Below are 24,690 nucleotides of genomic sequence, written 5' to 3'. Positions count from 1 at the left end.
TTAGCAATATTCGTTACCAGCAATATTTTACCGTGAACTGCAGTAGATCCAAAAAACTTAATGAATCCTTGAGACGTCAAACATTTTTATTTTAAAAAATGTAAAAATCCCAGAGCTTATTTTAAATGCTTTGTTTAAGTTAAACTAAATATTATTCTTTTGTATTACCAGTTTGTTAAATAAATGTATTAAAATATTTTCCAATCCCATATGTCTTATAATTTAAAAAAATAATGTAAATAACATTTATTCAAAATTTAACAATACATATAATGCCGAGAATATTATAATAAATATAAATAAATAATATTTATGAATCATGGACTAAATCAACCGCCAGGTGCAAAGTTATGCCAATAAAAACAATGTAAACCTAAAGAATTTATAAAAGATTTGCAAAAACGTCAAAGGAGGGGGAGGAGGTGTGTGTTTAACCCCTCAATAATTTTTTTACATAACCAAAAGATTTTTGGGATGTAGTATCCCCCACCCAAAAAAAAAACTTTGTACCCCTAAACATGTTTGGAACCATGTTTTTGAGCCCTTAATTTAAAAAAGTCAGGTAATTTTTTACATTTCACTCCACAACCCCCCTAAAATAAAAATATAAATTTTACTTCCTCCTTCCCCCTCCTCAAAAAAAAAAGCTTGAAAGTCTTTGAAAAGTGGAGTAAGAAATTTTAATATCCCACATAAAGACAAGCTATAAATAAAAATACAATTATCCTAAAAAATTATTGCGTACATTTACAACGGTTTAGGCCTATTATTAGCTCTAAAATTGACTTAACTCTCTAAATGGCTGTCAATGAAGTTCACTGTTGTATATAAAGTACTGTGTACATATATTATCATTTTTTTGCATTATTTTTTAATGAGCATTTTTGACTGAAAACTACTTAATGCCCATTTTATGAGATTTTTATGAAATAAAATATTTTTTTATCTACAAATTTTCTTAAATAATTTGAAGTTAACCCAAAATGAAAGGAAGTTAAGAATGAAAAGAGGTCATTTTAAGTATCAAAAAAAAAAATATTAGAGGACATAAAAAAGTCTCTCTTCCCTCCCAGTTTATATTTCTAAAAAGTCTGAGGTTTTTAATTTAATTTGCTAGTTTTTCTAAAAATAAAAATAATTTGATATAGGTTCTTATTTAATCATAATTACAAATTGTATCACATTATAAATTTACTATATACAATAGGATATATAAGTTGGAAGGAATTTTAATGTTAGAGGGAGATTTGAAATCTGCATCAAATTTTAAGGATTTTTTATAAAATTCGTTTTTTGTATAATTATTTATCTAAAAGGTAAAGTTCATAAATTTTGACCAATAGGATAGGTGGATTGGAAACTACCTGCGCTCTAATTGGTTGAATGATGTGCGACACTTAAGCTTCTCCTATCAGAGCAAAGATAGTTTTCAATCCACCAATCACAGATGTCAAAATTAATTAACTTAAATTGTATGTCCGCTTTTAGATAAAGAATTATACAAAAAACGAATTTTATAAAAAAAAATCCTTAAAATTTGATGCAGATTTCAAATCTCCCTCTAACATTAAAATTCTTTACAACTTATATATCTTAATATGCAAACAATTGTAAAAATTTCAAAAGAAATTATTTTAGTTGTATAAATAAAAAGACAGCGAAGGAAGACATATTAAACAAGCTCAAAAATGAAAATAATAAAACAGAGGCATGTTTGAAAAAATAAAATATTTTGTAAATTGTAAAAAGATAGGGAAACAAGATAAATATCTAAAAACATTTAAAGATTTTTTTAATGATAAAAATGGCAAATTAAGGTAAATAAAAAAAACATAAAATTTAACAAAAACAAGAATTATGATCAGTAACATGCTTTATTATCCAGGTCAGGTAACGTCCAATCCTGCAAAATATACATTATTATTATTTTTTCCATTATATGCCTTTTGCTAATAACTATATAGTGGCTACGCTTCTAGGGGCACTAAAGGTGGGAGTGGGATTCGCGGAGGTCACCTTTCCCCTTTAAGTTTTAGTTTTCAAAAGAAAAACTTTTTAATAGGTTCCTTTTTTTTTAGGGGCAATTGATCTTGGAGGGGTTTTGGTACCCTACCGTAAAAGGTCATAAATTTATCTATGAAAGCTACACTATAAAGGAGAACTATAACGGTTAAGCGGTTAGCTAGATCTTTCATATAAGGATAATCTATCTCTCCCTACCAACTCTGGTACTCTAACAACCTATTTACTTATTCTACCTGTTATAGTTCGATCCAACTATATAGTTTTCTATCTTCTTGTCTATCTATCTATAAATTAAATATCTTTCTATATATCAGCTCTGGCCCAAGCTCACAATATCTTTCTATTTATTTAACTCTCTATCTATCTATCTATATATTTACCTAGTATATACACCAGGATACCCAGCTCTAGCACACCCCTGGCCCCAGCTCACAATACCTGGAAACAAATTAAAATTTTAAAAGAGATCTATTGATCTAATATTGTGTAGGTAGCTATATGATTGTTTGTAGGGAAGCCACTTTATAACTAGCTTCTTTCTGTACCTTCGTGAATTGAGATCATCAAATAACACACAAACATATTTACAAAGAATTATAATTTTACTTTTTTTCATTCTCATATTTATTAATTTAACCTATAATTCCTTAAACTCCCATTGGCCTCAATTATCCACCAATCTATCTATTAATCTATGTATCAATTAATCTTTTAATCATACAATCAATCAATCGACTCGTCTATAAATCGATTAATCTAACAATCAGTCTATCAATCTATCAATTTATCAAACAAAAATCAATCAATCTATCAATCAATTTATTAATCAATCAATCTATCCACTATATATTTACCTATCTGTGTGAAAGCACTGTCCTCAGAGCCCTTCCACACCATAGGACCACCACTGTCCCCCTGACAGGCATCCAGAACACCCTCGTCATAACCAGCACAGTACATGTTCTCTGTTATCTCTCTACTTCTGTACCTATCAGAGGAAGTTAAGATTAATGATAAAGACCACACAGCAAAATATACAAAGTCATATAATTTTAACAAAAAATACTTCTACACTAAAATCTATAAAAATACAAAATTGGAAAATATACCCAAATTTATATATCAGCTTAAAAACTTTGGGTACTTTATATTACACCTTGATTAATTGGTTACATACGTGAAGTGGGTAAATGATTCTTGACAAAGCCTTTTAAGGGGGGTTTCGCCGTATTTTCAGAGAAGGTTTTCTCCTATTTCTAGCCCCTGTGTGGGGGGGCTCTAACCCTGCGGGGTGAATTGCCTAAACCTGCGTGGCACTAACCTAACCTAACCTAACCTAAAATAACCTATCAAAAGATAATGTAAAAATACGACGAAAAGCCCCTTAAGAGGCTTTGTCACGAAAGGTACTATACTCAAAATTCCTTTATAAATATTCTTGCAAAAATAATAATGAAATTAAGTTGGGAATGAGATTTTTCACCTTATTTTGCTCAAATTTTCAACTTACTATTTTACAGGAAATGTGTAGTACTATGCTATTTGATATTATACATAGTACACAAATAATGAAAGTTAAAGTTCAACTTTAAAAAGTTATATAAATGTACAAATAAAGCAACTTTAGTACAAGCTTTGTTTATAGTCTCAAAACTTTAAAATATAATTATAACTAAAACTTTCTTATTTTGGAACTTTCAATTTTTTCTTTAAATTTTAAGAAAATGGTTTTAACTATTAAAAAGCCAATGAAATAGCTTAACACAATCATATAACAAGTAGTAGGGTTCCCTAAAAAGCCATGGATCAATTCTATTGAGTTTTGTTCTTGAGTTTTTGAGCATAACACAGCAGGCATAATTAAGCACTGTAAGAGTTAAGAAATAAAAATGAGAGCCATGAAGACGAAGTTTTTCTGAAAAAGAGCATGCATTACCATTTTTATATTTGACCTCATATGGGCTATGTTTGAGCTAGAATCGATGTTAAGGTGTCTATAGAAGTGTCATGACATGCTTCACAAATAACTCAAAACAACTTAGGGTGTATCTCTGTTATTTCAAGTAATATGTACCATGATCCTCAAAGGATTTTCCTGTCATTGTTCTAGTAGAAGTTTTCTGGCTTTTAATCTAACCTTATATGACAAATCTAATTTCATTTATTCTAAAAAAAACACATACATATGTTTAATATGGTAAAGAAATTTGAAGTTTAATAATAATTAAAAAAGATTATAATTTTCTAATAACAGAAATATATTAAAGCTATTATTAAAGATTATTATATAAATGTTTGTAAAAGTATAAAGTTACAGATATATGTAAGATATAAAAGGACACGTATTATGTTTACAACAAAAATAGTAAAATCAGAACTTTAAAATTGGCAACCCCAATAGAATATCAAAATAACCAGAGATCCTAAGGGTTAATTGATTAATTTATATACATTAACAATGATAAGAAACAAAATTACCCTTTCGTTAGATTAAAATTATTAGTTTAAAAGTTTATAAACTGCTAGTTTTGAAACAGCCATTCAAAATTCTTTAAAATATTGAAAGCATAATTTGTTAAAAATGTAAAAAGTCTTTTTAAAACAAACAAAAATTCAGAATTCTTACACAGTAATGTGTTTTTACATTGTATTTATGGACATAATTGTCTATGGTCTTAAAAGTCCAACCATGTACTTTGTGGTTTCTTTCAAAGTTTTCTAATATAAAAAGTAAAATTATTGGAAAAGTGTAAAGTGGGTACATTGGAAATATAGACAGATAGATAAATAGATAGATAGATAGAAAGATAGACAGATAGATAAATAGAAAGATAGACAGACAGATAGATAGATAGATAGATAATTTGATAATGAATAGATGAAGATATTGTTTGATAAATATATAGACGGATCCTTTGATAAATAGATAGTTATGTAGGCAAAATAAAGACAAGCAGATATATAAATACTAGCGGCTACGCCCCCTAGAAGCCTCTAGGGGCACTTAAGGTAGAAGGGGGAAAAGTCGACTAAATTTGAGTTTCAAAAGAAAGAAAAAATATTTTTATGGGGGGTGAAGACACCATCCCCAAAAATAGTTTAAAACCTTATGAGACCTATAAGAAGCTTCATTGTAAATGAGAACAATATCGGTTCAGCGGTTAGCGAGATCCTTTGGGACAGACAAAAAACGCTTACTACTTTATATAATAGGATGTAAATAGATTTGAAGGGGCATAAATAGACAAACATAATGATTAATGACTAGCTTGGATGATAGATTAATAGAAGGAAACATAGACACGACATATCTAAGATAAATGTTAAGTAGGCATAGCAATTGAAAGAGAGAGCACGTGATTTTCAAACAATAGAAAACCACTAAAAAAGGTGAATATTTATGTCTTTTGTAGTATAACATTCAGACCTAAAGACAAAGGAAGTTGTATACTATACACTCATTGGTGATGGTATCTTAACTCAAAAAATCAGCAGCTTTTCTTAAATATTAGTTGAAAAAAATAACATTTTCCAAATCCTCACGGTCTTTCTGACCAACTTACAGTCAAAGTAAATCAAGAGTAGCTTTGCTACCAAAAAAAGAAAACTTAATGTGCTACTTACTTGGTGTGATGTTTACATTTTGTGATTGAGATAATTGGAACTACAACTTCTTGCAAAATATCGGAGGGTGATCCGCCCTCTTCCAGCTAAATAGATTCATAGATTGTCAAATAGATATATGTATATATGTATTATTGGAAATAATACTTCTTTTAAGATAACGGAAGATATATAGATTGTTAAATAGATAGATTGTCAAATAGATAAATTGTTATATAGAAAAGATAGGTTGTAAATAGCTAGATAGATAGATTGGTTTAACTAGATAAAGATTAAAGCTTGGTTTATCAATAATATTTTATTTCTTCATTGGCTAGGAGAGTTTTACATAAAAATAAATATATGATACTTTTTCATAAATTATCGTTGTTTTGTCAAATTAGGTGATTTAACGAAATCGTAATGGATCAAGACCAAATAACAATGTTAGTCTTTTAACAAAATAACTTTGTATGAAGCTGGCTGCCGTAACAGTCTCTGTTTGCACATTAATAAAACAAATGGTTTAAAAATTAGACAAACCAATATTTATCATATGTTCATCTTATTGTAAGTTTGACTTAATCATGGCATTTGTTCTTCAAAAGAACACCCTGTATTAATCAACTTTATGGGAGGGGACATTATATTTTAAATTACACTGGTACCCAAAGTTTTATAATCACGTTGACTCAACACATTGCGTACTTTTAGTAGATTTTTATTGGTTAGTTCTAAACAGGTAGTGTCTAACTTTAAAACCAATAATTTTGATCTATACAATACGTTTATAAATATTTCGTCTATTGTCATATCCCTTGAGATCCATGATTAATTAAATAATCAATCAATCAAACATAAAAAATAAACCTACCTTTCCCCAGCCAACGACTGTTCCATTTTCATTCAGATAAGTGTGGTCCAAAGACGGCAGACAAACTGGCAAAATATACGGAGAAAATTCAACCTGAATTATTAAAATCTTTTAATAAATAAGGTGGAACAGCGAAATTCACATTGAAAAAAAATAATTACAGAAATTCGTATTGTACAGGGTGTTTCAATAGAAAGTTTTTTTTTCAAATCTTAATTATGCATAGAAAATATAACAATTATATAAAATGCTTTATATATTTGGAAAACCTATTTTGGGACATTTATGTTTCAAATATTTGAAAATGATTTTTTCAATAAATCATGCCTTAAAAACCGGTTTTTCCAAGGGCCTTATTTTTGAAGATTTGCGGATTTCAGGTTGTGGAAAAATGTTCACATTTTTAAAATTCAAATTGCGCGGCTTGTATTAATAGTAGAAAAACGTCATGCATATCGTTAGAATTGTCATAAACTCTATTTTTTGGAAATATAAGTGCCATTTTTGTGCTATTTGTAGTTTAGGAGCTACGTTGAAAATTGTGAGAAAGGTTGAAAAGTTTTAAGTAAGTTGGAACATTTTATCACGTAGCTCCTAAACTACAAATAGCACAAAAATGACACTTATATTTCCAAAAAATAGAGTTTATGACAATTCCAACGATATGCATAACGTTTTTCTACTATTAATACAAGCCGCGCAATTTGAATTTTAAAAATGTGAACATTTTTTCCACAATCTTTAAATCTGTAAATCTTCAAAAATAAGGTCTTTGGAAAAACCGGTTTTTAAGGCATAGTTTGTTGAAAAAATAATTTTTAAATTTTTGAAACATAAATGTCCCAGTATAGGTTTTCCAAATATATAAAGCATTTTATATAATGTTTTTACTTTCTATGCATAATTAAGATTTAAAAAAAAACGTATATTCAGAAAATGAAATTTAGATAAAAAAACAATGAGATGAAACTTCACAAAAGCTTCTTAAAACCAGGGAGGGAGCGGACAATTTGCTGTTTATTACACTAGTACCCAGATTTTTAACATAACGTTTTCTTATTTGTTAGCCTAACAACTTTGGGGACTTTTATTGAATTTTGATTGGTTGGTTCATATAGTTGAGTGTCAAATTGTTTCAACCATTACTTTGTAATCAACAGAGGGGAAATTTGGGATGTTATCAGTTTATCTGCCATTGTCTTATCCCTTTAGATCCATGTCATAAATATAACTTAAACTTGCTTAATCCCTTACAAACGGGTGTATTTACATAACTTAGTCAAAGAATTGCTATACGTTATAAAAGTACAATTAATCTTATTTAATGAATAAAAAAGTTAGTATTCATTGAGATGATATAAAAATTTAGAGGAATGATTGTTTATAGGAATTTATGTAAATTATCAGATTTTAACAAGGATTACAACATCCATAAAAATTCTGAATTCAACAAACGAACATGAAACACTTGTAGAGTGTCAAAACTTGATGAGGTGAATATGATTATGGAGATAATTCGCTTAAAATATTATACCTTGTTGTCCAAGGAATCATTTTCAACAAAAAAAAACATTGATGAATAGGATAATGTGTTGTCAAAAAAGTTAACGATCCAAATGTTTTAAAAAGACTTGAGGACTTGTTACGATTTTATAATCGCTTCGCTTTCTAAATCGTAATGAACTTTTACATGAATTATTATACAATGCAATGTTTGAAATCGATAGGACAATTCTGACATCTAAATAAACGAAAAGAACTAACCGTGAAATATAATATAATAAAGCTTTGGTTTTAATAAGAGTATGCCATGTGACGTGTCACTCTACACGCATATTGTCGGCTACAACACAGACAAATTATAAAACGTGTAGAGTAGGTGCGCAGTCTGTACTTACCTCCGAATTCATCCTAATCAGCGCAATATCATTGTTGAATGTTTTCTTCACAAAATTTTCATGCACAAATACGCGATCAACAGTTCTAAAAAATAATGTAAATTGGCAATTTTTATCAGAGGTTTAAAGCCTTACAATTTAAGGGGTATATAGTTATATATAACAAGTATATAATTGTAGATAGTACAGTGGCTTTCATTGCTTCGGTTGACTGGTGCCTTCCCTAAAAGTACCTAACGAGCACTGCAACCATTTTCCTGCCTGGCTAATTAGTACCCAATTTAACCTAACCTAACCAGACCTAAAGTAAATAAACAAACAAAAGAAAAAACTACACCCACCTAATTTTTATTTTATGTGAAAATAAGGAGTAAGGTTTCCGTGCTTAACAAGGCACTTTGATGGAAATCGCCACAATTTTTATACATTTTCTGTGTACTCTATGAACGATAGGGTTCTTGCTTATTTTGTTTTTAATACTAATTAAAAATCTATCAGCAAAAAATTAAAGATACAAAAAGGAGTTGACTTAACAAGAAGATTATACACCTAAGTTGCACTGCAATAACAAGCCAACAGGAGATGAGAATAGTTATACAGTTAGAATAGAAGAATAATTATTTCTCACATCGTATTATAAACAGCTTTCCGCGGATAAAAATGTACAATTATGAGATTAAAACCAGTTTTTTAGGCACGGGACAAAAAACTTATAATTGTACATTTTTATATTCGTAGAAAACTGGATATAATACAATGCTAGACATAATTTTTTCGTATGGATAAGAACAGGTTTTAATCCACCGGATATTAATCGGTTTCGAATGAATACGAGAAAAATTGTGCATTAAATTTATTTTTAAAATTATTAAAACTAAAATTTTGGCTGATATTGTAAATGAATCAATGGATAAGACATATTAAAGTTGGAGTGACGAACGGACAGACTTTAGTTATAGAGTAACTGCAGTATTATGAAGTGACGCAAAAGTATATAAACTTGGCCTATTTCCTTTTTTAAGGCGTAATAATTGATACGCAATTATCGATTATACGCAATTTAAATACAGTGCTATTTTATTTTCATAACATAAGGAAAATTAACTAAAATTATTAAATTCATGTGTATCTATCTTTTTGTTACTTGAAATATCTAAAATAAAGTTTAACATAAAAATCTAAAAAAGTACTGTTTTCAACTTTAACATTTTCAGTTTGTTTAATTACCCTCCAAAAGAATCTTCCCTGGCGGTCAGAGGTCTTAAGATACATGTTATCAATTAATTTTAGGAAAAATACAGAATTTTAGAACTTTTTCATATAAGAACTTATGTTCTTCTTGACATAGATAGTAGTGCATTTAAAATCACAAATCAAAGGATAAGAAAATTATCAAAATCATTTAGAAGAAATAGGGATAATAAGGGAAAAGTCAATGGACAATAAATTAATACATACCTCAAATAAAGGTAAACAAAATATCAGCAAGGCAGCGGACATTGGACAGTAAATTAACCTTGTACCCAAAGATTTATCTTCTTCGTTGTTTTTAAAAACTTTGGGTACTTTTATTTTTCGTGGTAGTTTACTAGAAGTGTCCAAAAGCCTTTCATCCAAACATTTTAATCTTCAGAGGGGGTAATTGTGTATATTAACATTGGGGATATACAATATAACAATATTGTTTTCTCATTTATTGTTAGATTTGTTATATTTATCTAACCCTAAACCTCTGATAGACATTAATAGACATATTTTTTTTTAATTTTGCCTAGATACAATGACATAATATTTTGATTAAAAGGCTTGTCGTGTTATTTTCATGATTTTAATAGTTATTTGTTTGTACTTTAAAGATTTTATTAATGCATTTAAACAAATAAAAAAAACAAGAATATTTTTGTTGCTGTCAACAAATAACAAATTAACACGCAGAAAAGTTCTTGTATGAGAGGACGTGTTTAAAAAACTATAGTTCTTTCTTTTGATAAAAATCAAAACATATATTAAAAGTTTATTTATGACCACTTAATATCTGCTCTCCAAATCGCTTTATTCGTCCATTCATAATTATTGGTTCTAAGCTACGTGCGATGTGATAATGGGGTATTTATCGCATCGTATTATAGACAACTTTCGCAAATAGTAAAACTAAAAATCATAAGATCAATTCCAGTTTTGATAGCCCGAGAACCCGAAGGCTCAACACAACAAAACTGGTATCAATGTTATAATTTTTATTTTATTATTCGCAGAAGATTTTTGTAATACGATTTTTCAGTATGGCTTAGAACTGGTTCAAATCCAGCGGAAATTAATCAGTTTTGAATCCATACTATAAATAAATATTTACCTTGTGATTTGATGACTTGATTTAATTCTTCTATTATGATCTCCAAGAATCAATCTTATCCGTGAATGGTTGATTCTGAAAATAATAGATGTAGTAAACTAGATGTCCAAGAGTTTCAATTGCCAATAGGTTATTGGTAGTTTGATAATGGGGGGAATCAATCTTAAATGTTAATGGTTGCTTCTGAAAATAATAGATATATTAAACTAGATACCCAAAGAATTTTAATCACCAATTGGTTATTGATATTTTAATCATAAGGAGGAGAATCAATGGTTGATTCTGAAAAAAATAGATATATTAAACTAGATGTATTTTAAATACCAATTGGTTATTGGTAGTTTATTCATAAGGGGAAGAATAAATCTTAAATGTGAATTATTGATTTTGAAAATAGATATAGTAAACTACAGCATGACCCTCGAAAAAGTATTTTTAAGCATCTGCAGCCCTTATTTCTCAATGAATTATTAAAAAATGCATATGTCCTTGTTCTCTATAGTATTCCACGTAAGTAGATATAAAAATATTTTTTTTACCTCCATTAACACCGGAGATTTTTAGTGCTAAAGTTTTGAAAAAGTGACTGAGGAAAAAGTAACTTTTAACATGAAACGACTTTTTTAGCAAAATTAAGCTAGAAATCCTTTTATTTTTGTTACTAGCAGAAACTTTATACAAAAATGAAATAAAAAATTTAGTTTTTGAGTAAAAAGCATTTTTTTACACATATTTTTTGAGTCTTTTTAGTTTAATGATATTTTAAAAAACTTACTTATTAGGCAAAATTGTTTAAGATTAAAAAACCAAATAAATCTCTATGAATATAGCAGGAAAATTGTTTTTGTTTCACAATCCCAACTTTAATAACAAAAAAGTTATAAAGAAAATAAAAATAAACATAGTGATTTTTTAGTCTAAAAAGCTTAATTTACCCCCTATTAAATAATTGAGATGTCAGAAAAGTAGGCGGAGCAACTGTCATAATTAATCCTTTTCTATAAATAAGGGTTAATAAATAACCTAAAATTTGCAAATAATCAATTCATTCAGTAATATTTTTTGCCATTAAAAATTTATATTTTTTGGTGGAATAAAAAAGAAATATTTAGTTAACTTGTTTTTCTTTGTGTCTCATTATTCAGTTGCCAGAAAAACATAATATAACCATCCAAAAAATAAGAGAAACAAAAAAAATACTTTTTCTCAGTCACTTTTTCAAAACTTTAGCTCTAAAAATCTCCGGTGTTAATGGAGGTAAAAAAAATATTTTTATATCTACTTACGTGGAATACTATGGAGAACAAGGACATATGCATTTTTTAATAATTCATTGAGAAATAAGGGCTGCAGATGCTTAAAAATACTTTTTCGAGGGTCAAACTGTAGATGTACAAAGTATTTTAACTACCAATTGGTTATTGGTAGTTTAATCATAAAGGGGAGAATCAATCTTAAATGTGAATGGTTGATTCTGAAAATAATAGATGTAGGAAACTAGATGTACAAAGTATTTTAACTACCAATTGGTTATTGGTAGTTTAATCATAAAGGGGAGAATCAATCTTAAATGTGAATGGTTGACCCTGAAAATAATAGATGAAGTAAACTAGATGTACAAAGTATTTTAACTACCAATTGGTTATAGGTAGTTTAATCATAAAGGGGAGGATCAATTTTTCCCCTGTATGGTTGATTCTGAAAAAAAGATATACTAAATTAGATGCTTAAAGAAATTTAGTTACCATTTAGCTATGGATAATTCAAATATTTTGGGGTATAAACAACTGAAATAGATGCCTACTTAAAACGCGTATAGACTTGAATTATGAAATTGCTGAAGTGAGGGAAAGAAAAATCCAAGTAAAAAATCTCGTTTGCAAACAATTAGGCCCATGACATTTTTATTTCATAGGACAAGGACGTCAACACTTTTAATTTTGGAGTTGCATACGTTTGGGGGAAGGTTAACATCCCTTTACCCCACCCCACCCCTTTCGACGTCCTTGTCATTGAGCTCTAATTTAAGATTTCGTCTTACTCTTGTCTATCTATGTTTATTAAATCTATTATTTTGTGTATAACAGTTAGGGAGTTGAATCCATTTTTATAGAAGCAGAAATATAATCTATGATTATGGTTTGGACCCTCTAAAACTGTAATCTACCTTTCCACTTTCCCCTCTCTTGGTGAAGATATCTTCAACGCCGATACGATTTTTGAAATGTAAGATTCTACTTTCCCTTCTCTTGGTGAAGATATCTTCAACGCCGATACGATTTTTGAAATGTAAGATTTCACTTTCCCCTCTCTTGGTGAAGATATCTTCAACGCCGATACGATTTTTGAAATTTAAGATTCCACTTTTGCCTCTCTTGGTGAAGATATCTTCAAGTCTACTAAAACGATTTTTGTATTGGATAATATGATAATCGTATATCATGATAATAAGATGATATCTCTTTGTCTGTGTGTATGTCCATTAAAGGAAGGGTTTATTAATGATACCAAGTAGGTTTTAGGCTATTTAGCAATTCTTAAAACCTATATAAATTAGGGTATTCATTCAATTCATCCCTCTTGATGCGAAACCCCTAGATGCTATGGTCACAGCTGCAAGTTCTTTAAAATAATAATAAATTATTTTCTCGTATTTATTCGAATCCGGTGGATAGGAACCGGTTCTCATCCATACTAAGAAACTATGTCTAGCATTGTATTATATCCAGTTTTCTACGAATATAGAAATGTACAATCATAAGATTAAAACTAGTTTTTTTAGCCCGTGCCTTCGGCATCTCGGGGCTAAAAAACTAGTTTAAATCTTATAATTGTACATTCTATATCCGCGGAAAGCCGTTTATAATACGATGCGAGAAATAACTATTCTCGTATTCATTCGAATCCGGTGGATAGGAACCGGTTCTCATTCATACGAAAAAACTATGTCTAGCATCGTATTATATCCAGTTTTCTACGGCACCTCGGGGCTAAAAAAACTAGTTTTAATCTTATAATTGTACATTCTATATCCGCGGAAAGCCGTTTATAATACGATACGAGAAATAACTATTATAACATTATTTTATATTTTTCCTTGTACTTTCCAATATCGCAGCTACTACTATAACTATCGCTTATTAAATTCGATCAAATATTTGTCGTATTAATTCTAAGTATTTTTTGTAATTCGCCCCTATAGGCTTCTATATGAACTTAAATTTAGGTAGACGGGAAGACGACCCTTCACTTGCAATTTTAGTTTTTAAGAGAAAATGTAAAAAAAAACAAAGGGGGGGGAGTGGATATAAAACCGCGACAAACAAAACCGCCCCATTACAAAACCGCGACAATAACAAAACTGCGACAATAACAAAAATATAACTATGTAGGAATTTTTGTAGGAATACATGGCCGCAGCGCTCGGCCCCCTGGCCTGCCTAGCCGCGGGCGCTCGGCCCCCTTGCTCATAACCTAACCTAACCCAAATATTGTAAAAAAAATATTAAAAATTTGAGAAAAATCTACCAACCACTTTTTGAAAAATCCACGAAATTCTAAACTATAAATAAGTTAATGTACATTAAACATTCAAACATATAGGTTAGGTTAGGTTAGGTTAGGTTATAGGCAAGGGGGCCCAGCGCCCGTAGCTAGGCAGGCCAGGGTGCCGAGCTCTGCGGCCATGACCTTCTAGCATTAAGATTTTTTTAATATAGATTTTTAGTATTATAGATTTTTTTGTAATGTCGCGGTTTTGTTATTGTCGCGGTTTTGTAACTGTCGCGGTTTTGTATCCACTCCATTTTGTAACGATTACTTACTATGCTACTTTCGAGCATAATCATCCTTGCTATTATAATACTTATTACAATCGATATACTATTACTTGGATGTTACACGAGATTTTCATGTACTCTAATAAAGTGAAAATCACAGCTGGCTAAACTAACGATACTCACAATCCACCCCGTTTACCCCCTCTCCTCCTAATGGATGAACGAACTGACCAATAAATGTAACAACCTAAATTGACGATAAATTTTTACTTCGTCAATATAACCATGTATTTATATATCTATTCTTATTTCTTATAAATACTGCAAAAGTAATCAAATTTTTTCTTTGTAATACCCTATTTATACTATTTTATTCTGGCTTATATGGGATAAGTCCTGTATTACATATTGTATTACTATTGTATAGGCCTTTATTCATTTATATTATTATTTTATTTTTGTAAGGAAAAGAAAGAAAGAAAAAAAGTTTAGTTAAGACAATTTGTTCTAAAAACAAGGATGACATGTATATTAGGAAAAAAAATCACAAAACCTTTTCAACATTTGTTTTTAATTTCTTAATATTTATATTTCAGTACTATGATAGACTGGCGGTCAAAGTAAATTACATACTGGATGCTTAAAACAACGGTAAATTTAATTTTGATATTTTTAACTACAAAAATTTTAAAAATCGGACCATAAACACCAATGATATGAGGGAAAATGTGAAAAATATTAAAATAGCCTAAAACCTGCTTAAAGGCAGTCTGACCGTCATAGTTGTTTTCTTGAAATTTAATTTTAATACTATAAATAAAAAAATTTGGAAATCGGACCATTAACACCAAGATATGGAGAAAAATGTGAAAATTAGCCTAAAACTTGCTAAAAAGCGTTCCTATCGCCATTGATGTTTTATAATTAATTGTGCTCCTTAATAATAGGAATGCTGTAAAAAAATTTCAGCCTTTTATCTTTTATAGGAGCCGAGAAAATCACGTTTCCCCCAAACTAAGACGGACAGGCGGACAGGCGGACAGGCGGACATTTCAAATTATAGAGTAGATTCGCTACAAAAAAAAATATTAAATAAAAATGGTCATAGTTTCAATTAAAAGAACTAAGTTTGGTGTACCTAAATTATTAACCAGAACTTATTAAGTGTGTTTATAGTCGCATGCACAGAGATTCGCCAAGGGGGTGTAAAACCTTCTAAGCAAAGGCAATTTCTCATACAATTTTGTTCTTGGGGGTGTGGACAGTGGACACCCCTCCCCATAACCACCTTACGCACGCTACTAGCTGTATATTATATTCTGCTTTTCTTCCCCTTGAATGATTTATATTAAAGCCTAAATCTATCAAAATTGGTCAAAGACAAAAGAATATCTAAAATAACACGAAAAATGTAAGAAACTTACCCTTTTAAGCAATGAGCAGCAGTTAGTACAAATCTGCTTGTTATTAAGGAACCACCACAGTAAAGCTTATCCACAAATTGAAGTCCTAAACATTTTTCAATAATGATATAATAATTTATTTAACTGTCTGTCTGTCTATCTTTCTAAATTTCTATTCTATATTTGTCAATCAGTATGACATACTTTTTATTAAATCTTTCTATTTTTCTATCTATCGGTCTCTCCATTAATATATCTATCTATCTATATGTCTGTCTCTCTATATATCAGTTTGTCTTACTACCTATCAGTCTGTCTTTCTATCTCATCGATCTTTCACATTGATCAATCTGTCTATCCTTCTATCTATCTGTCTGTCCTTCTGTCCATCTACATATCTTTCTATCTGTATATCTATCTATCTATCTGTCTGTCTATGTATCTGTATATCTATCTGTCTATATGTCTGTCTATCTATCTACATACCTACAGTCCAAGGGTAAGCTCCCGGCAAAGCATTAGTACCATTTACAATACGTCCATTTCTAGCGGGCTCGCCACACACTTAAATTAAAAGAATGAATCAAAATATTTCATTATACTTTCAGTTAAAATAATTATAGGGGGGGGGGGGGGGGTGCATATGTTATAGACTTAGACCTACAATGGACGTTTTTTGGTTATTATTTTGATATGATACGTGCTTTGAAAGTTTTATACTAATCAGATAATTCTTCCATGAGCAAAATTAGAAGGCTGAATTTAATTTACTAATCTTAGATAAGTTTTCATGTAAATTGTTTATTGATTTAAAATGTCCTTTTTTAACTAATCTTATGTTGTTAAAGCAAGAATTAAAGAATTAAAAATATATATGTATATATTCTACCTACTGGATCACCTCTTGAAAAGCAATTCCGAGATTTTAAGCTACATTTGGGAAATTCAACTGGATCCTAAAATAAAGGAAGAAGTTATTATTATTGTAAGGTTGCGTGTTTTTTATTGTTATTTTTTATGTCTGTTGCAAGAGATATATAAACAGCTGCCAACTTTTAGGGCAGCTGGCAGCATATTCAGATCGGCAACTTATTGTTAAAAAGTAGTAAGGTTTTTTGTTTGTCCATCTTACTAACCACTGAACCATTTAAGTAATCAATCTTATGGAATTTTCATATATATATTTGGGGATGCTTTTATTGTAAATTATAAAAATAAAAATTAAAATCTCTCCTAGATGCTAAGGGCGCAGCTGCTAGTTTCATTTTTAGGCAGTTATAAAAGGTGTTTGACTTTAAATGAACATACGGATGTTTTGGGCTATAATAATATTGTAACTTCGTTATCTATAGATAAGAGCTTGTTGAGCAGTAATAGCCCCCCCCCCCATCCTCTTACTCCAGGGGGGGAGGGGGTTAGTTTTTTCCTACTCTTAACCTCTGCCTATGACTTCGTGGTGCATTATCCCTGCGGGGTTACCAACTACCAATATAACCTAACCTAAATAATAAATAAACAGTCGAAAGACTTCCCCTGACAAATTATTACATATCTTTTTAAGGAGGGGGGGGGGGTTGTCAGTGCTCACTATGGTACTTTGTGGGATATTAACAATAAAAAGTTACAGACAAACATAAGGAAAATGGACATAGCGAAAAAAAAAGAATTTGATTAATGCTATATATAATGAAAACAAACACAACTGTACTCAAAGAAATAAAAAGTTGTAATGCACTTTTGAAAGTTGTCTAATGGGCAAATAATTCTTCATTATATAGGCTTTATCAACTTAATGTCTATAAACATTAAACATTTTTAGCTATTAAAACTTTTGGATCAGTTCTGTTATCTAGAATAGAATATATTTTTCAGCATGGCTTCGAAACCAATTAATACCCTGTGGATTAGAACCGGTTATTAGTCATACTGAAAAATCGTGTATAGCAATTACAGACAGTGTTCCACGAATATTAAAATATAACCATGAAATTAATACCAGTTTTGTAAACCTGGGATTTCAGCCCCTCTGGGCTAACAAAACTGTTTTTAATCTTATAATTTTTCATTTTTTTTATCCCCAGAAGGCTGTCTATAATACGATATGATCATTTATAAAGTATTTTAAATAAGTGCACTGTAAGGGCTACTTGATTTTAGGCAAACCAATCAACATCTCCTCCCCTCCCCCTTGTCTGTAATGATGGGGGGGGGGGGATTAATAAAATCTTATTTTTTGGACCTTACTTTTTAAAAAATTGTTACATTTTGGATGCTGTGAGTATTGGTGCAAAAAATATGACGTAATAAAAAAAATTAGCCAATGAGAGGCCGTTATTGACCAATGGTAAAATTTATAGTGGCCTCTCATTGTCTAATTTTTTTTTGTTACGTCATATTTTTTGCACCAATACTCACAGGATCTACATTTTGTAAACATCCAAGAAATCAATAACAGATATATCTAGAAACCTAACTTTTCACATCAAATATGTATTCAGAGCTGGGATATAGGGACAATTCATCTTTCCTACAAAATAATTGAGGGGGCACGAGCTATATGTAACTATACCCACGGAATGGGGACCCTGTGCCGACTTATACATTTATTTTTGCACCAATTATGATTTACAAAAAAAAAAAAAACCTTTGGTAGGTTAGATTTGTTGGTGATATTATTATGCGTTCTAGCCTCCTTTTTTCTCCTATTAATTTTAAGCTAACAATGGCAGAAACTAGGGTCAAATATTGTATACTTTGGTAGAAAGATTTATTTATTGTCCATTGCCATTTACTTTCCTGATTTTACATTGGTAGTGTTCGCACATTATTGCACAGAATTAATTCACATACAATTTTTTTTATTCGAAGATATTCCACATTTAGGGTCGGTCTGACCGTCTGTCCGTCCATGACGGTTAGCTCTGATCTTTCTTGTTTTACAATAATTGTATAACAACTTATATACACTGTCACTTTGTACAACAGATCTATAGCATAGATGTACATACAACAGATAAGTACCTCCCTCCCCTTTCAAATGACCTTTATCGTCTGCTAGGACATTGTTTTCTGCTACTTGGCTGTGTCAATATTACTAACACCATCGGTAAATTTTCAATGACCCAATTGAAAGTCGACACAAGGACATTGTGATGGTGAGATACAGTTATTTCACCTTTCTACCTCTAGTGTTTTACTAAAATGTATGTACAACCCAGATTAGGTACAAAGACCCACTGCTTTTAGGCCGACGAATGATAGAATGAAGTCTAATGCCCCCTCCCTACCCGATAAAACGTATTCCTGTATTATTATTGCTACCCTACATACACAATGATTTCGAAGGTGCTTTGACTTTTGTGTCAGAACCTAAATTGGGACATTTCATTACCCTATGTTAGGTAACTTCATTTCACTTTTCAATAAAAGTGCAGCGGTTTTTGAGAAAATTAGATTTGAAAATTTTAAGTCAAATTTTCATCCCTTAGAAGTTATCGCATAATCATGACAAGAAAAGCAAAGATTATTTATGTAAAATTTTGAACAACTTTGCTTTTATAAAGTTCTTCATAAAACCACTCCTGAAGGAAGTTAATTAATGGCCATTTTTATCAGTTGCTTTGCTAAGGTCACGGAAATTCAGCCTTAAATAAATCATATATAGAGATGTTTTATGAAAGACTTTATAAAAGCAAAAATGTTCAAAATTTTAAATTAATAATCTTTGCTTTTTTTGTCATGATCATTCGATAACTGAAATTTTCAAATCTTATTTTCTCAAAAACCGCTGCATTTTAGATTTTATTGAAAAGTAAAATAAAGTTACCTAACCTAGGGTAATAAAATGCACTATGTCCCAATTTAGATTCTGACACAAAAGTCAAAGCACCTTCGAAATCATTGTGCATATGGACATAATTGTTTCTATTAAAAATTTTGTAGGAACACTATATTAAACTTTATGCTAACTATTGAAAAAGATTTTCTGATGGTTCCCAAAGGAATTTTTGTGCGGTGGGGGGGAGTTTTATAAAAGGATACTTTTTATATCTATCTATAAACTTATGTATATTATATTATAGCGGCTATGCCCCTAGAGGCATCTAGGAGGAAGGTTTTTATCTCTTGATTAAAGAAGGGTGGAGATACCCTCTACCAAAATATTTATGTTTTCACTGGACCAATCAAAAGCTGAACTGTAAAGGAGACCCATAACGATTCAGCGGTTGGTAAGATACTTCACTACAGACAAAAACATCCTGTTACTTTTATATAAGATTAAATCTATTTATGGTCAACCTATTTATCATACAATATATGTTATGTATGTATCTATTAATTTTTATAAATCTATTTTCTATTTGTATCTATCTATTGAATGTGTATTAGAGTAAAGCAATAGAGGGGGAATGGGTTAAATAACTGAATGTCTCCATCCCGAGGAGATGCCGACTTTCAATTTGGAATATCAACACAGTAAGTAACAAAAAACATTTTCCTAGCAAACGAAAAAGGTCCTCAACAGGGGGATCAAGGTAGTTGTCTGGTTAAACATCTATATTTAACCCGCGACCGTGGCTCAACACGTAGCGCATCCGCTCGTCGTCGGGAAGGTGATAGGTTCGAATCTCGGTTCGACACCGCGTTAAAAATAGTTCCCACTGCTACTATGTCAGATGCGCGACGTAAATAGTCAGAGGGGGGGGGGGGGGAATGACTTGGCTCAAAAACAGGCGCAACTCTTTATCATGCACAGTTGGGACTTCTCAGACAAAGGTCGTGCATCTCAGAGAGTTGGTTGTCTGATGGGCGAATGGACGCTTTACACCGCAATCAAAAGCGGAGTATGTTTCAAGGTGCGTGGAGAGAGGTCTAGTTACCTAGTACCCGAAGCGACACCAAGCCCCCTAGAGTCTTAATCTTAACTAAACAGCTATATTTACAAATCTAATACCTGTGTAAGAGGGGTATAGGCTTCATCCTGGAGATTAAAACAATATTTTTGATAATTTCATGGCAACTTTACGAAGTGTCTCAAAAATCATAAAAATTTGGGTTTATCCATATTTTTTAGGGGTTTTCTTTCCCACTTCTTCTCTCATCTCTCTCATTTTTATGACGTCACATTGCTGAGTTTTGAGACACTATGTAAAGTTACAATTTCATGCAGTAGTAAAAAAAACTTAATTTAGTGGCGTGCTTAGGGTTTTGTACAAGGGGTGCCAGAAGTGCACCCGAAATATTTGACACCCCTTACATAATGATCGGTTTAGACGTTTACGAGACCATTCGGGACATACAATATCACACACATACTAACCACTTTATAGAATAGGATATATTATACATTTATATTTTTTTAAATTTAATAAAAATATTGTTTTTTTCCTCGGTTAACTCTTTTCCAGTTTTTCTGTCAATGATTTGATATTCTGCTGAGTTCTTGTCATTTTCAAACAGTTTTTCTAAGTTTTTACAACATTGGATTTTTTAATCTTAAAATTTTGTAAACCCTAGTACTCCTAGAGACCTCTAGGGGCATCTAAATAAGGGGGACGACCCTACAATCTTAATAGTTTTAATATAAGAAGTAGGGTTTCTTATTGGTAAGTTAGGAATTTTAAGGGATAATACAATAGACAATAAATTGGTATACATCCACAATGATGACAAACAAAATTACCCCTCCTTTTGGTCAAAATTATTGGGTGAAAATATAAGAATTATTAGTTTGGAACCAACCAATCAGTATTGAACCGAAGTTTTTAAGCCGACAAAAAAAGAGTACGGGCTAATAAAATTTTGGGTACCGGTGTCCAATGTCATTTTCCTCCCTGGGGTGGAAAGGGGCTGTCAAACGGAAATTTTTTGTTAATTTCAGCTTTTGTATCTTAAATAGCAGCCAAGAAAATCATATCCTAAATGGAAAAGCACAAAAATGATAATAATATCCAATGTTTCTTTCCTATAGAGGTTCCAAAATGGCTGAACAACTGTGTCAGAAAAGAATTTTGCCTTCCGTTTATTCGCTAAAAATAGAATAAACAAGGATGACAACATCCATAAAAGCGAAGCTCTGAAACGTTAGAACAAACGAACATGAGCACTTGTATAGTGTCAGAACTAAATAATCAGAATATAAATTTGTATAAAAGTCGAACGAAACAAAATTGTAAGTAAATCTGTTTAAATACAGGATATTGTTTAAGAACATACTTACATTTTTAGGACTTTATTATAGAGATGCTTTGCTTATAACAATGTACTTTGTTGTCCTAGGAATCAGTATTCCAAAAATCAGAACAATCGGATAATTTTATCACATAATAAATTGATGTTAATAAGTTAAAAAGCAACATGTTTAAAATGGACCTACGGACTTTCTGGTAACGATTACAGAAATGCTTCGCTTTCTAACTCGTACCTAACTCCTATAGGAAACATCATGCAAAGTTTGAAAACGATAGGACAATTCTAATATGACTAAATTAACGAAAGGAGCTATACGTTACGTACGGACGTACGGACTGATCCTAATTATAGAAAAGCTTCGCGTTTTTAGAGGAGATAAATTATTATATTAATTATCTTTATGTAGAAAAGCACAAAAAATTGACAAACGGTCAGAGTGAGTTTTAGATGTTCGATGATCATAATACGTGAAAGCTCAAAATAAGTGATGGATAATCCCTTATTTTTATGACGTCACATGTTGATTTTTAGAGCGAATTTGTCCCCTCGCCATAATAAAAGAGGGAGAGGTTAAGATAAAAGAGATTGATAACATGGGAAAATCACGAAACCTTTACATATTAATATATGTTTGTAGTTCGACTGACAGACTGACGGACCAATTAAGTTGTATACAGTATGTTCTGTGGTAAGGGCTATTTTCACGAAAAATGACAGTCAATCCTCCATAGCGTTACCGACTGACGGATGGAAAGACAAAGTTAATTATAGAGCAGCTTCGCAACTAAAATTACTTTGATATTTTTACATATTATAGCAATTAAACTCAGAGAGCAATTATAAATTAAACAAAATAGACTTACTGGAAAGCTTTTTCCTTCTCTGAACGTTGGAGGTAACTCAACCTAAAAAATAAATTAAGTTATAAATAATTTTTTTTATAACAAACTTTTTCTATTCATAAAGCTGTCTTTCTAGTGGTCTAATTGTCAATCTTTATTTGTGGCTATCTGTGAAAATGTCTGTTTGTCTGTTTGTTTGTCTGTTTTTCTGTCTTTCTGTGTATCTGCCTATTTGTCTCTCTGTTTCTCTGTCAGTCTGTCTTCTGTCTGTCTGCGTGTCTGTCTGACTATCTATTCCTATGTCCATCTGTCTTACTGTCTGTCAGTCTTTCTATTTGCCAGGTTGTCTGTCTATTGGTCTGTCGTCTGTCTGTCTGTCTGTTTGTCTGTCTGATTGTATGTCTTTTTGTCTGTTTGTGTGTTGGTCTGTGTGTTTGTCTATCTGTTTGCAAGTCTGTCTGTTTAAATTTCTGTTTATCAATCTACCGACCTTTATATCTATCTATTTATCTAATAAATACCTGTAAAGACAACTGTATGCACAAGAGAAGAAGACAGACTGACAAACAGCATGTTTGTTGGAGGATCATCTCAAATCAGACAAGGATAGATAAATGTTGATTGAAGGGCAGTCAATTTGAATCTTGAATGTTTGGAATGGATTAGGAACGCCAGATCTGTAACTGCAATTACAATACCTAAAAATAAAAAAATAAAAAAAGTTATTTCTCGCATCGTATTATAAACAGCTTTCCGCAGCTAAAAAAACTGGTTTTAATCTTATGATTGTACATTTTTATATTCGTAGAAAGCTGGATATAATACGATGCTAGACATAGTTTTTTCGTATGGATGAGAACCGGTTCTTATCCACCGGATTCGAATGAATACGAGAAAAATGTTTATTATAATTGGGTTTTGCAAAAATGCCTAAAGACAATATTGAGTAGAAAATACTGAATTGATTATGTGAAGTATTAGTTTTTAGCTGATTATGTGCAGTATTAGTTTTTAGCTGATTATGTGCAGTATTAGTTTTTAGCTGATTATATGCAGTACTAGATATATTATCACTTGGATCTTACATCAGATTTACATGTTCTCTAAGTAAAAACTCGTAGCTAAAATAAAGATCCCCCCTTCTTCTACCTTTTACCCCACCCCTCCCTCCTTTGGATGAAAGAACTGGTTAATAAATGATGTCCATGATATCAGCCTAAATTGATGAAAATTTTTCCCTGTCATAATATACACGTAAATTCAAATTCTATATCCTTTTAAGCAAGCTATATATGTGCAGGTAACCGAAGGCAGCTTTTAAGCTGATCTTTCTTTATATGTACGTTACCATAAAAATATACCGATTTTTAATTACCTGAAAAAAAAGAGAAGAAAAAGAAGAAAAAGCAACTGGAACAAGTTTCTAGTTATTTTTTTACATCATTTCTAATCTGAAAGAAAGTTTTATTGTTTTAATTATAGAAACAAGGATTATTTTATTCAAAAATGTCTATTTACTTTTACATATACTAGCGGCTGAGCCTCTAGAGGCTCTATAATTTAAGTGATGTGGAAGGTCACAAAAGAAGCCTAAAACCATTCCGGGACCTGTGAGAATTTTCACAGTAAAGGAGGACCTTATCGGTTAGTGGTTAGCGAAATCCTTCGTTACAGACAAAAAAGCTTACTTCTTTATATTATAGTAAAGGATAAGTCCTAAA

General features: G+C 30.8%; 1 protein-coding gene across 2 annotated transcripts; it reads right to left on the bottom strand.

The window, feature by feature from the left end:
• Window positions 1-231: 231 nt before the first annotated feature.
• LOC145323747 (trypsin-1-like) lies at window positions 232-24,422 on the bottom strand. Of its 2 annotated transcripts, none has more exons than XM_080166248.1 (16): window positions 24,345-24,422; window positions 23,491-23,667; window positions 22,991-23,032; window positions 21,904-21,964; window positions 21,326-21,403; window positions 20,890-20,918; window positions 16,825-16,891; window positions 16,422-16,499; window positions 15,957-16,041; window positions 10,754-10,828; window positions 8,401-8,485; window positions 6,503-6,595; window positions 5,650-5,735; window positions 2,880-3,013; window positions 2,406-2,463; window positions 232-1,903 (listed from the first exon to the last, which is right to left on the bottom strand). In XM_080166248.1, exons 2-16 carry the CDS (start codon window positions 23,557-23,559, stop codon window positions 1,840-1,842), a joined length of 1,104 nt encoding a protein of 367 aa, XP_080022374.1. In that variant the 5' UTR covers window positions 23,560-23,667; window positions 24,345-24,422; the 3' UTR covers window positions 232-1,839. The 2 variants fall into 2 exon arrangements, with proteins under 2 accessions (XP_080022374.1, XP_080022375.1); XM_080166249.1 differs by having other exon boundaries at window positions 16,837-16,891.
• Between the last annotated feature and the right edge of the window lie 268 nt (window positions 24,423-24,690).

This window comes from Acartia tonsa, chromosome 7 (assembly GCF_053477335.1).
Source record: "Acartia tonsa isolate MP-2025a chromosome 7, ASM5347733v1, whole genome shotgun sequence".
Classification (NCBI taxonomy): domain Eukaryota; kingdom Metazoa; phylum Arthropoda; class Copepoda; order Calanoida; family Acartiidae; genus Acartia; species Acartia tonsa.
The sequence above is the reverse complement of the archived record's forward strand: the minus strand, read 5'-3'. Positions and strand labels throughout refer to the sequence as shown.

Excerpts from the sequence above, each read along its gene's own strand:
- LOC145323747 (XM_080166248.1), bottom strand. The coding sequence starts at position 23,559 with ATGATCCTCCAACAAACATGCTGTTTGTCAGTCTGTCTTCTTCTCTTG. Across the intron at positions 16,892-20,889 it reads CCTATACCCCTCTTACACAG|GATCCAGTTGAATTTCCCAA; the intron begins GTATTAGATTTG and ends CCTTTATTTTAG. Across the intron at positions 5,736-6,502 it reads CAGTCGTTGGCTGGGGAAAG|CTGGAAGAGGGCGGATCACC; the intron begins GTAGGTTTATTT and ends GAATCTATTTAG.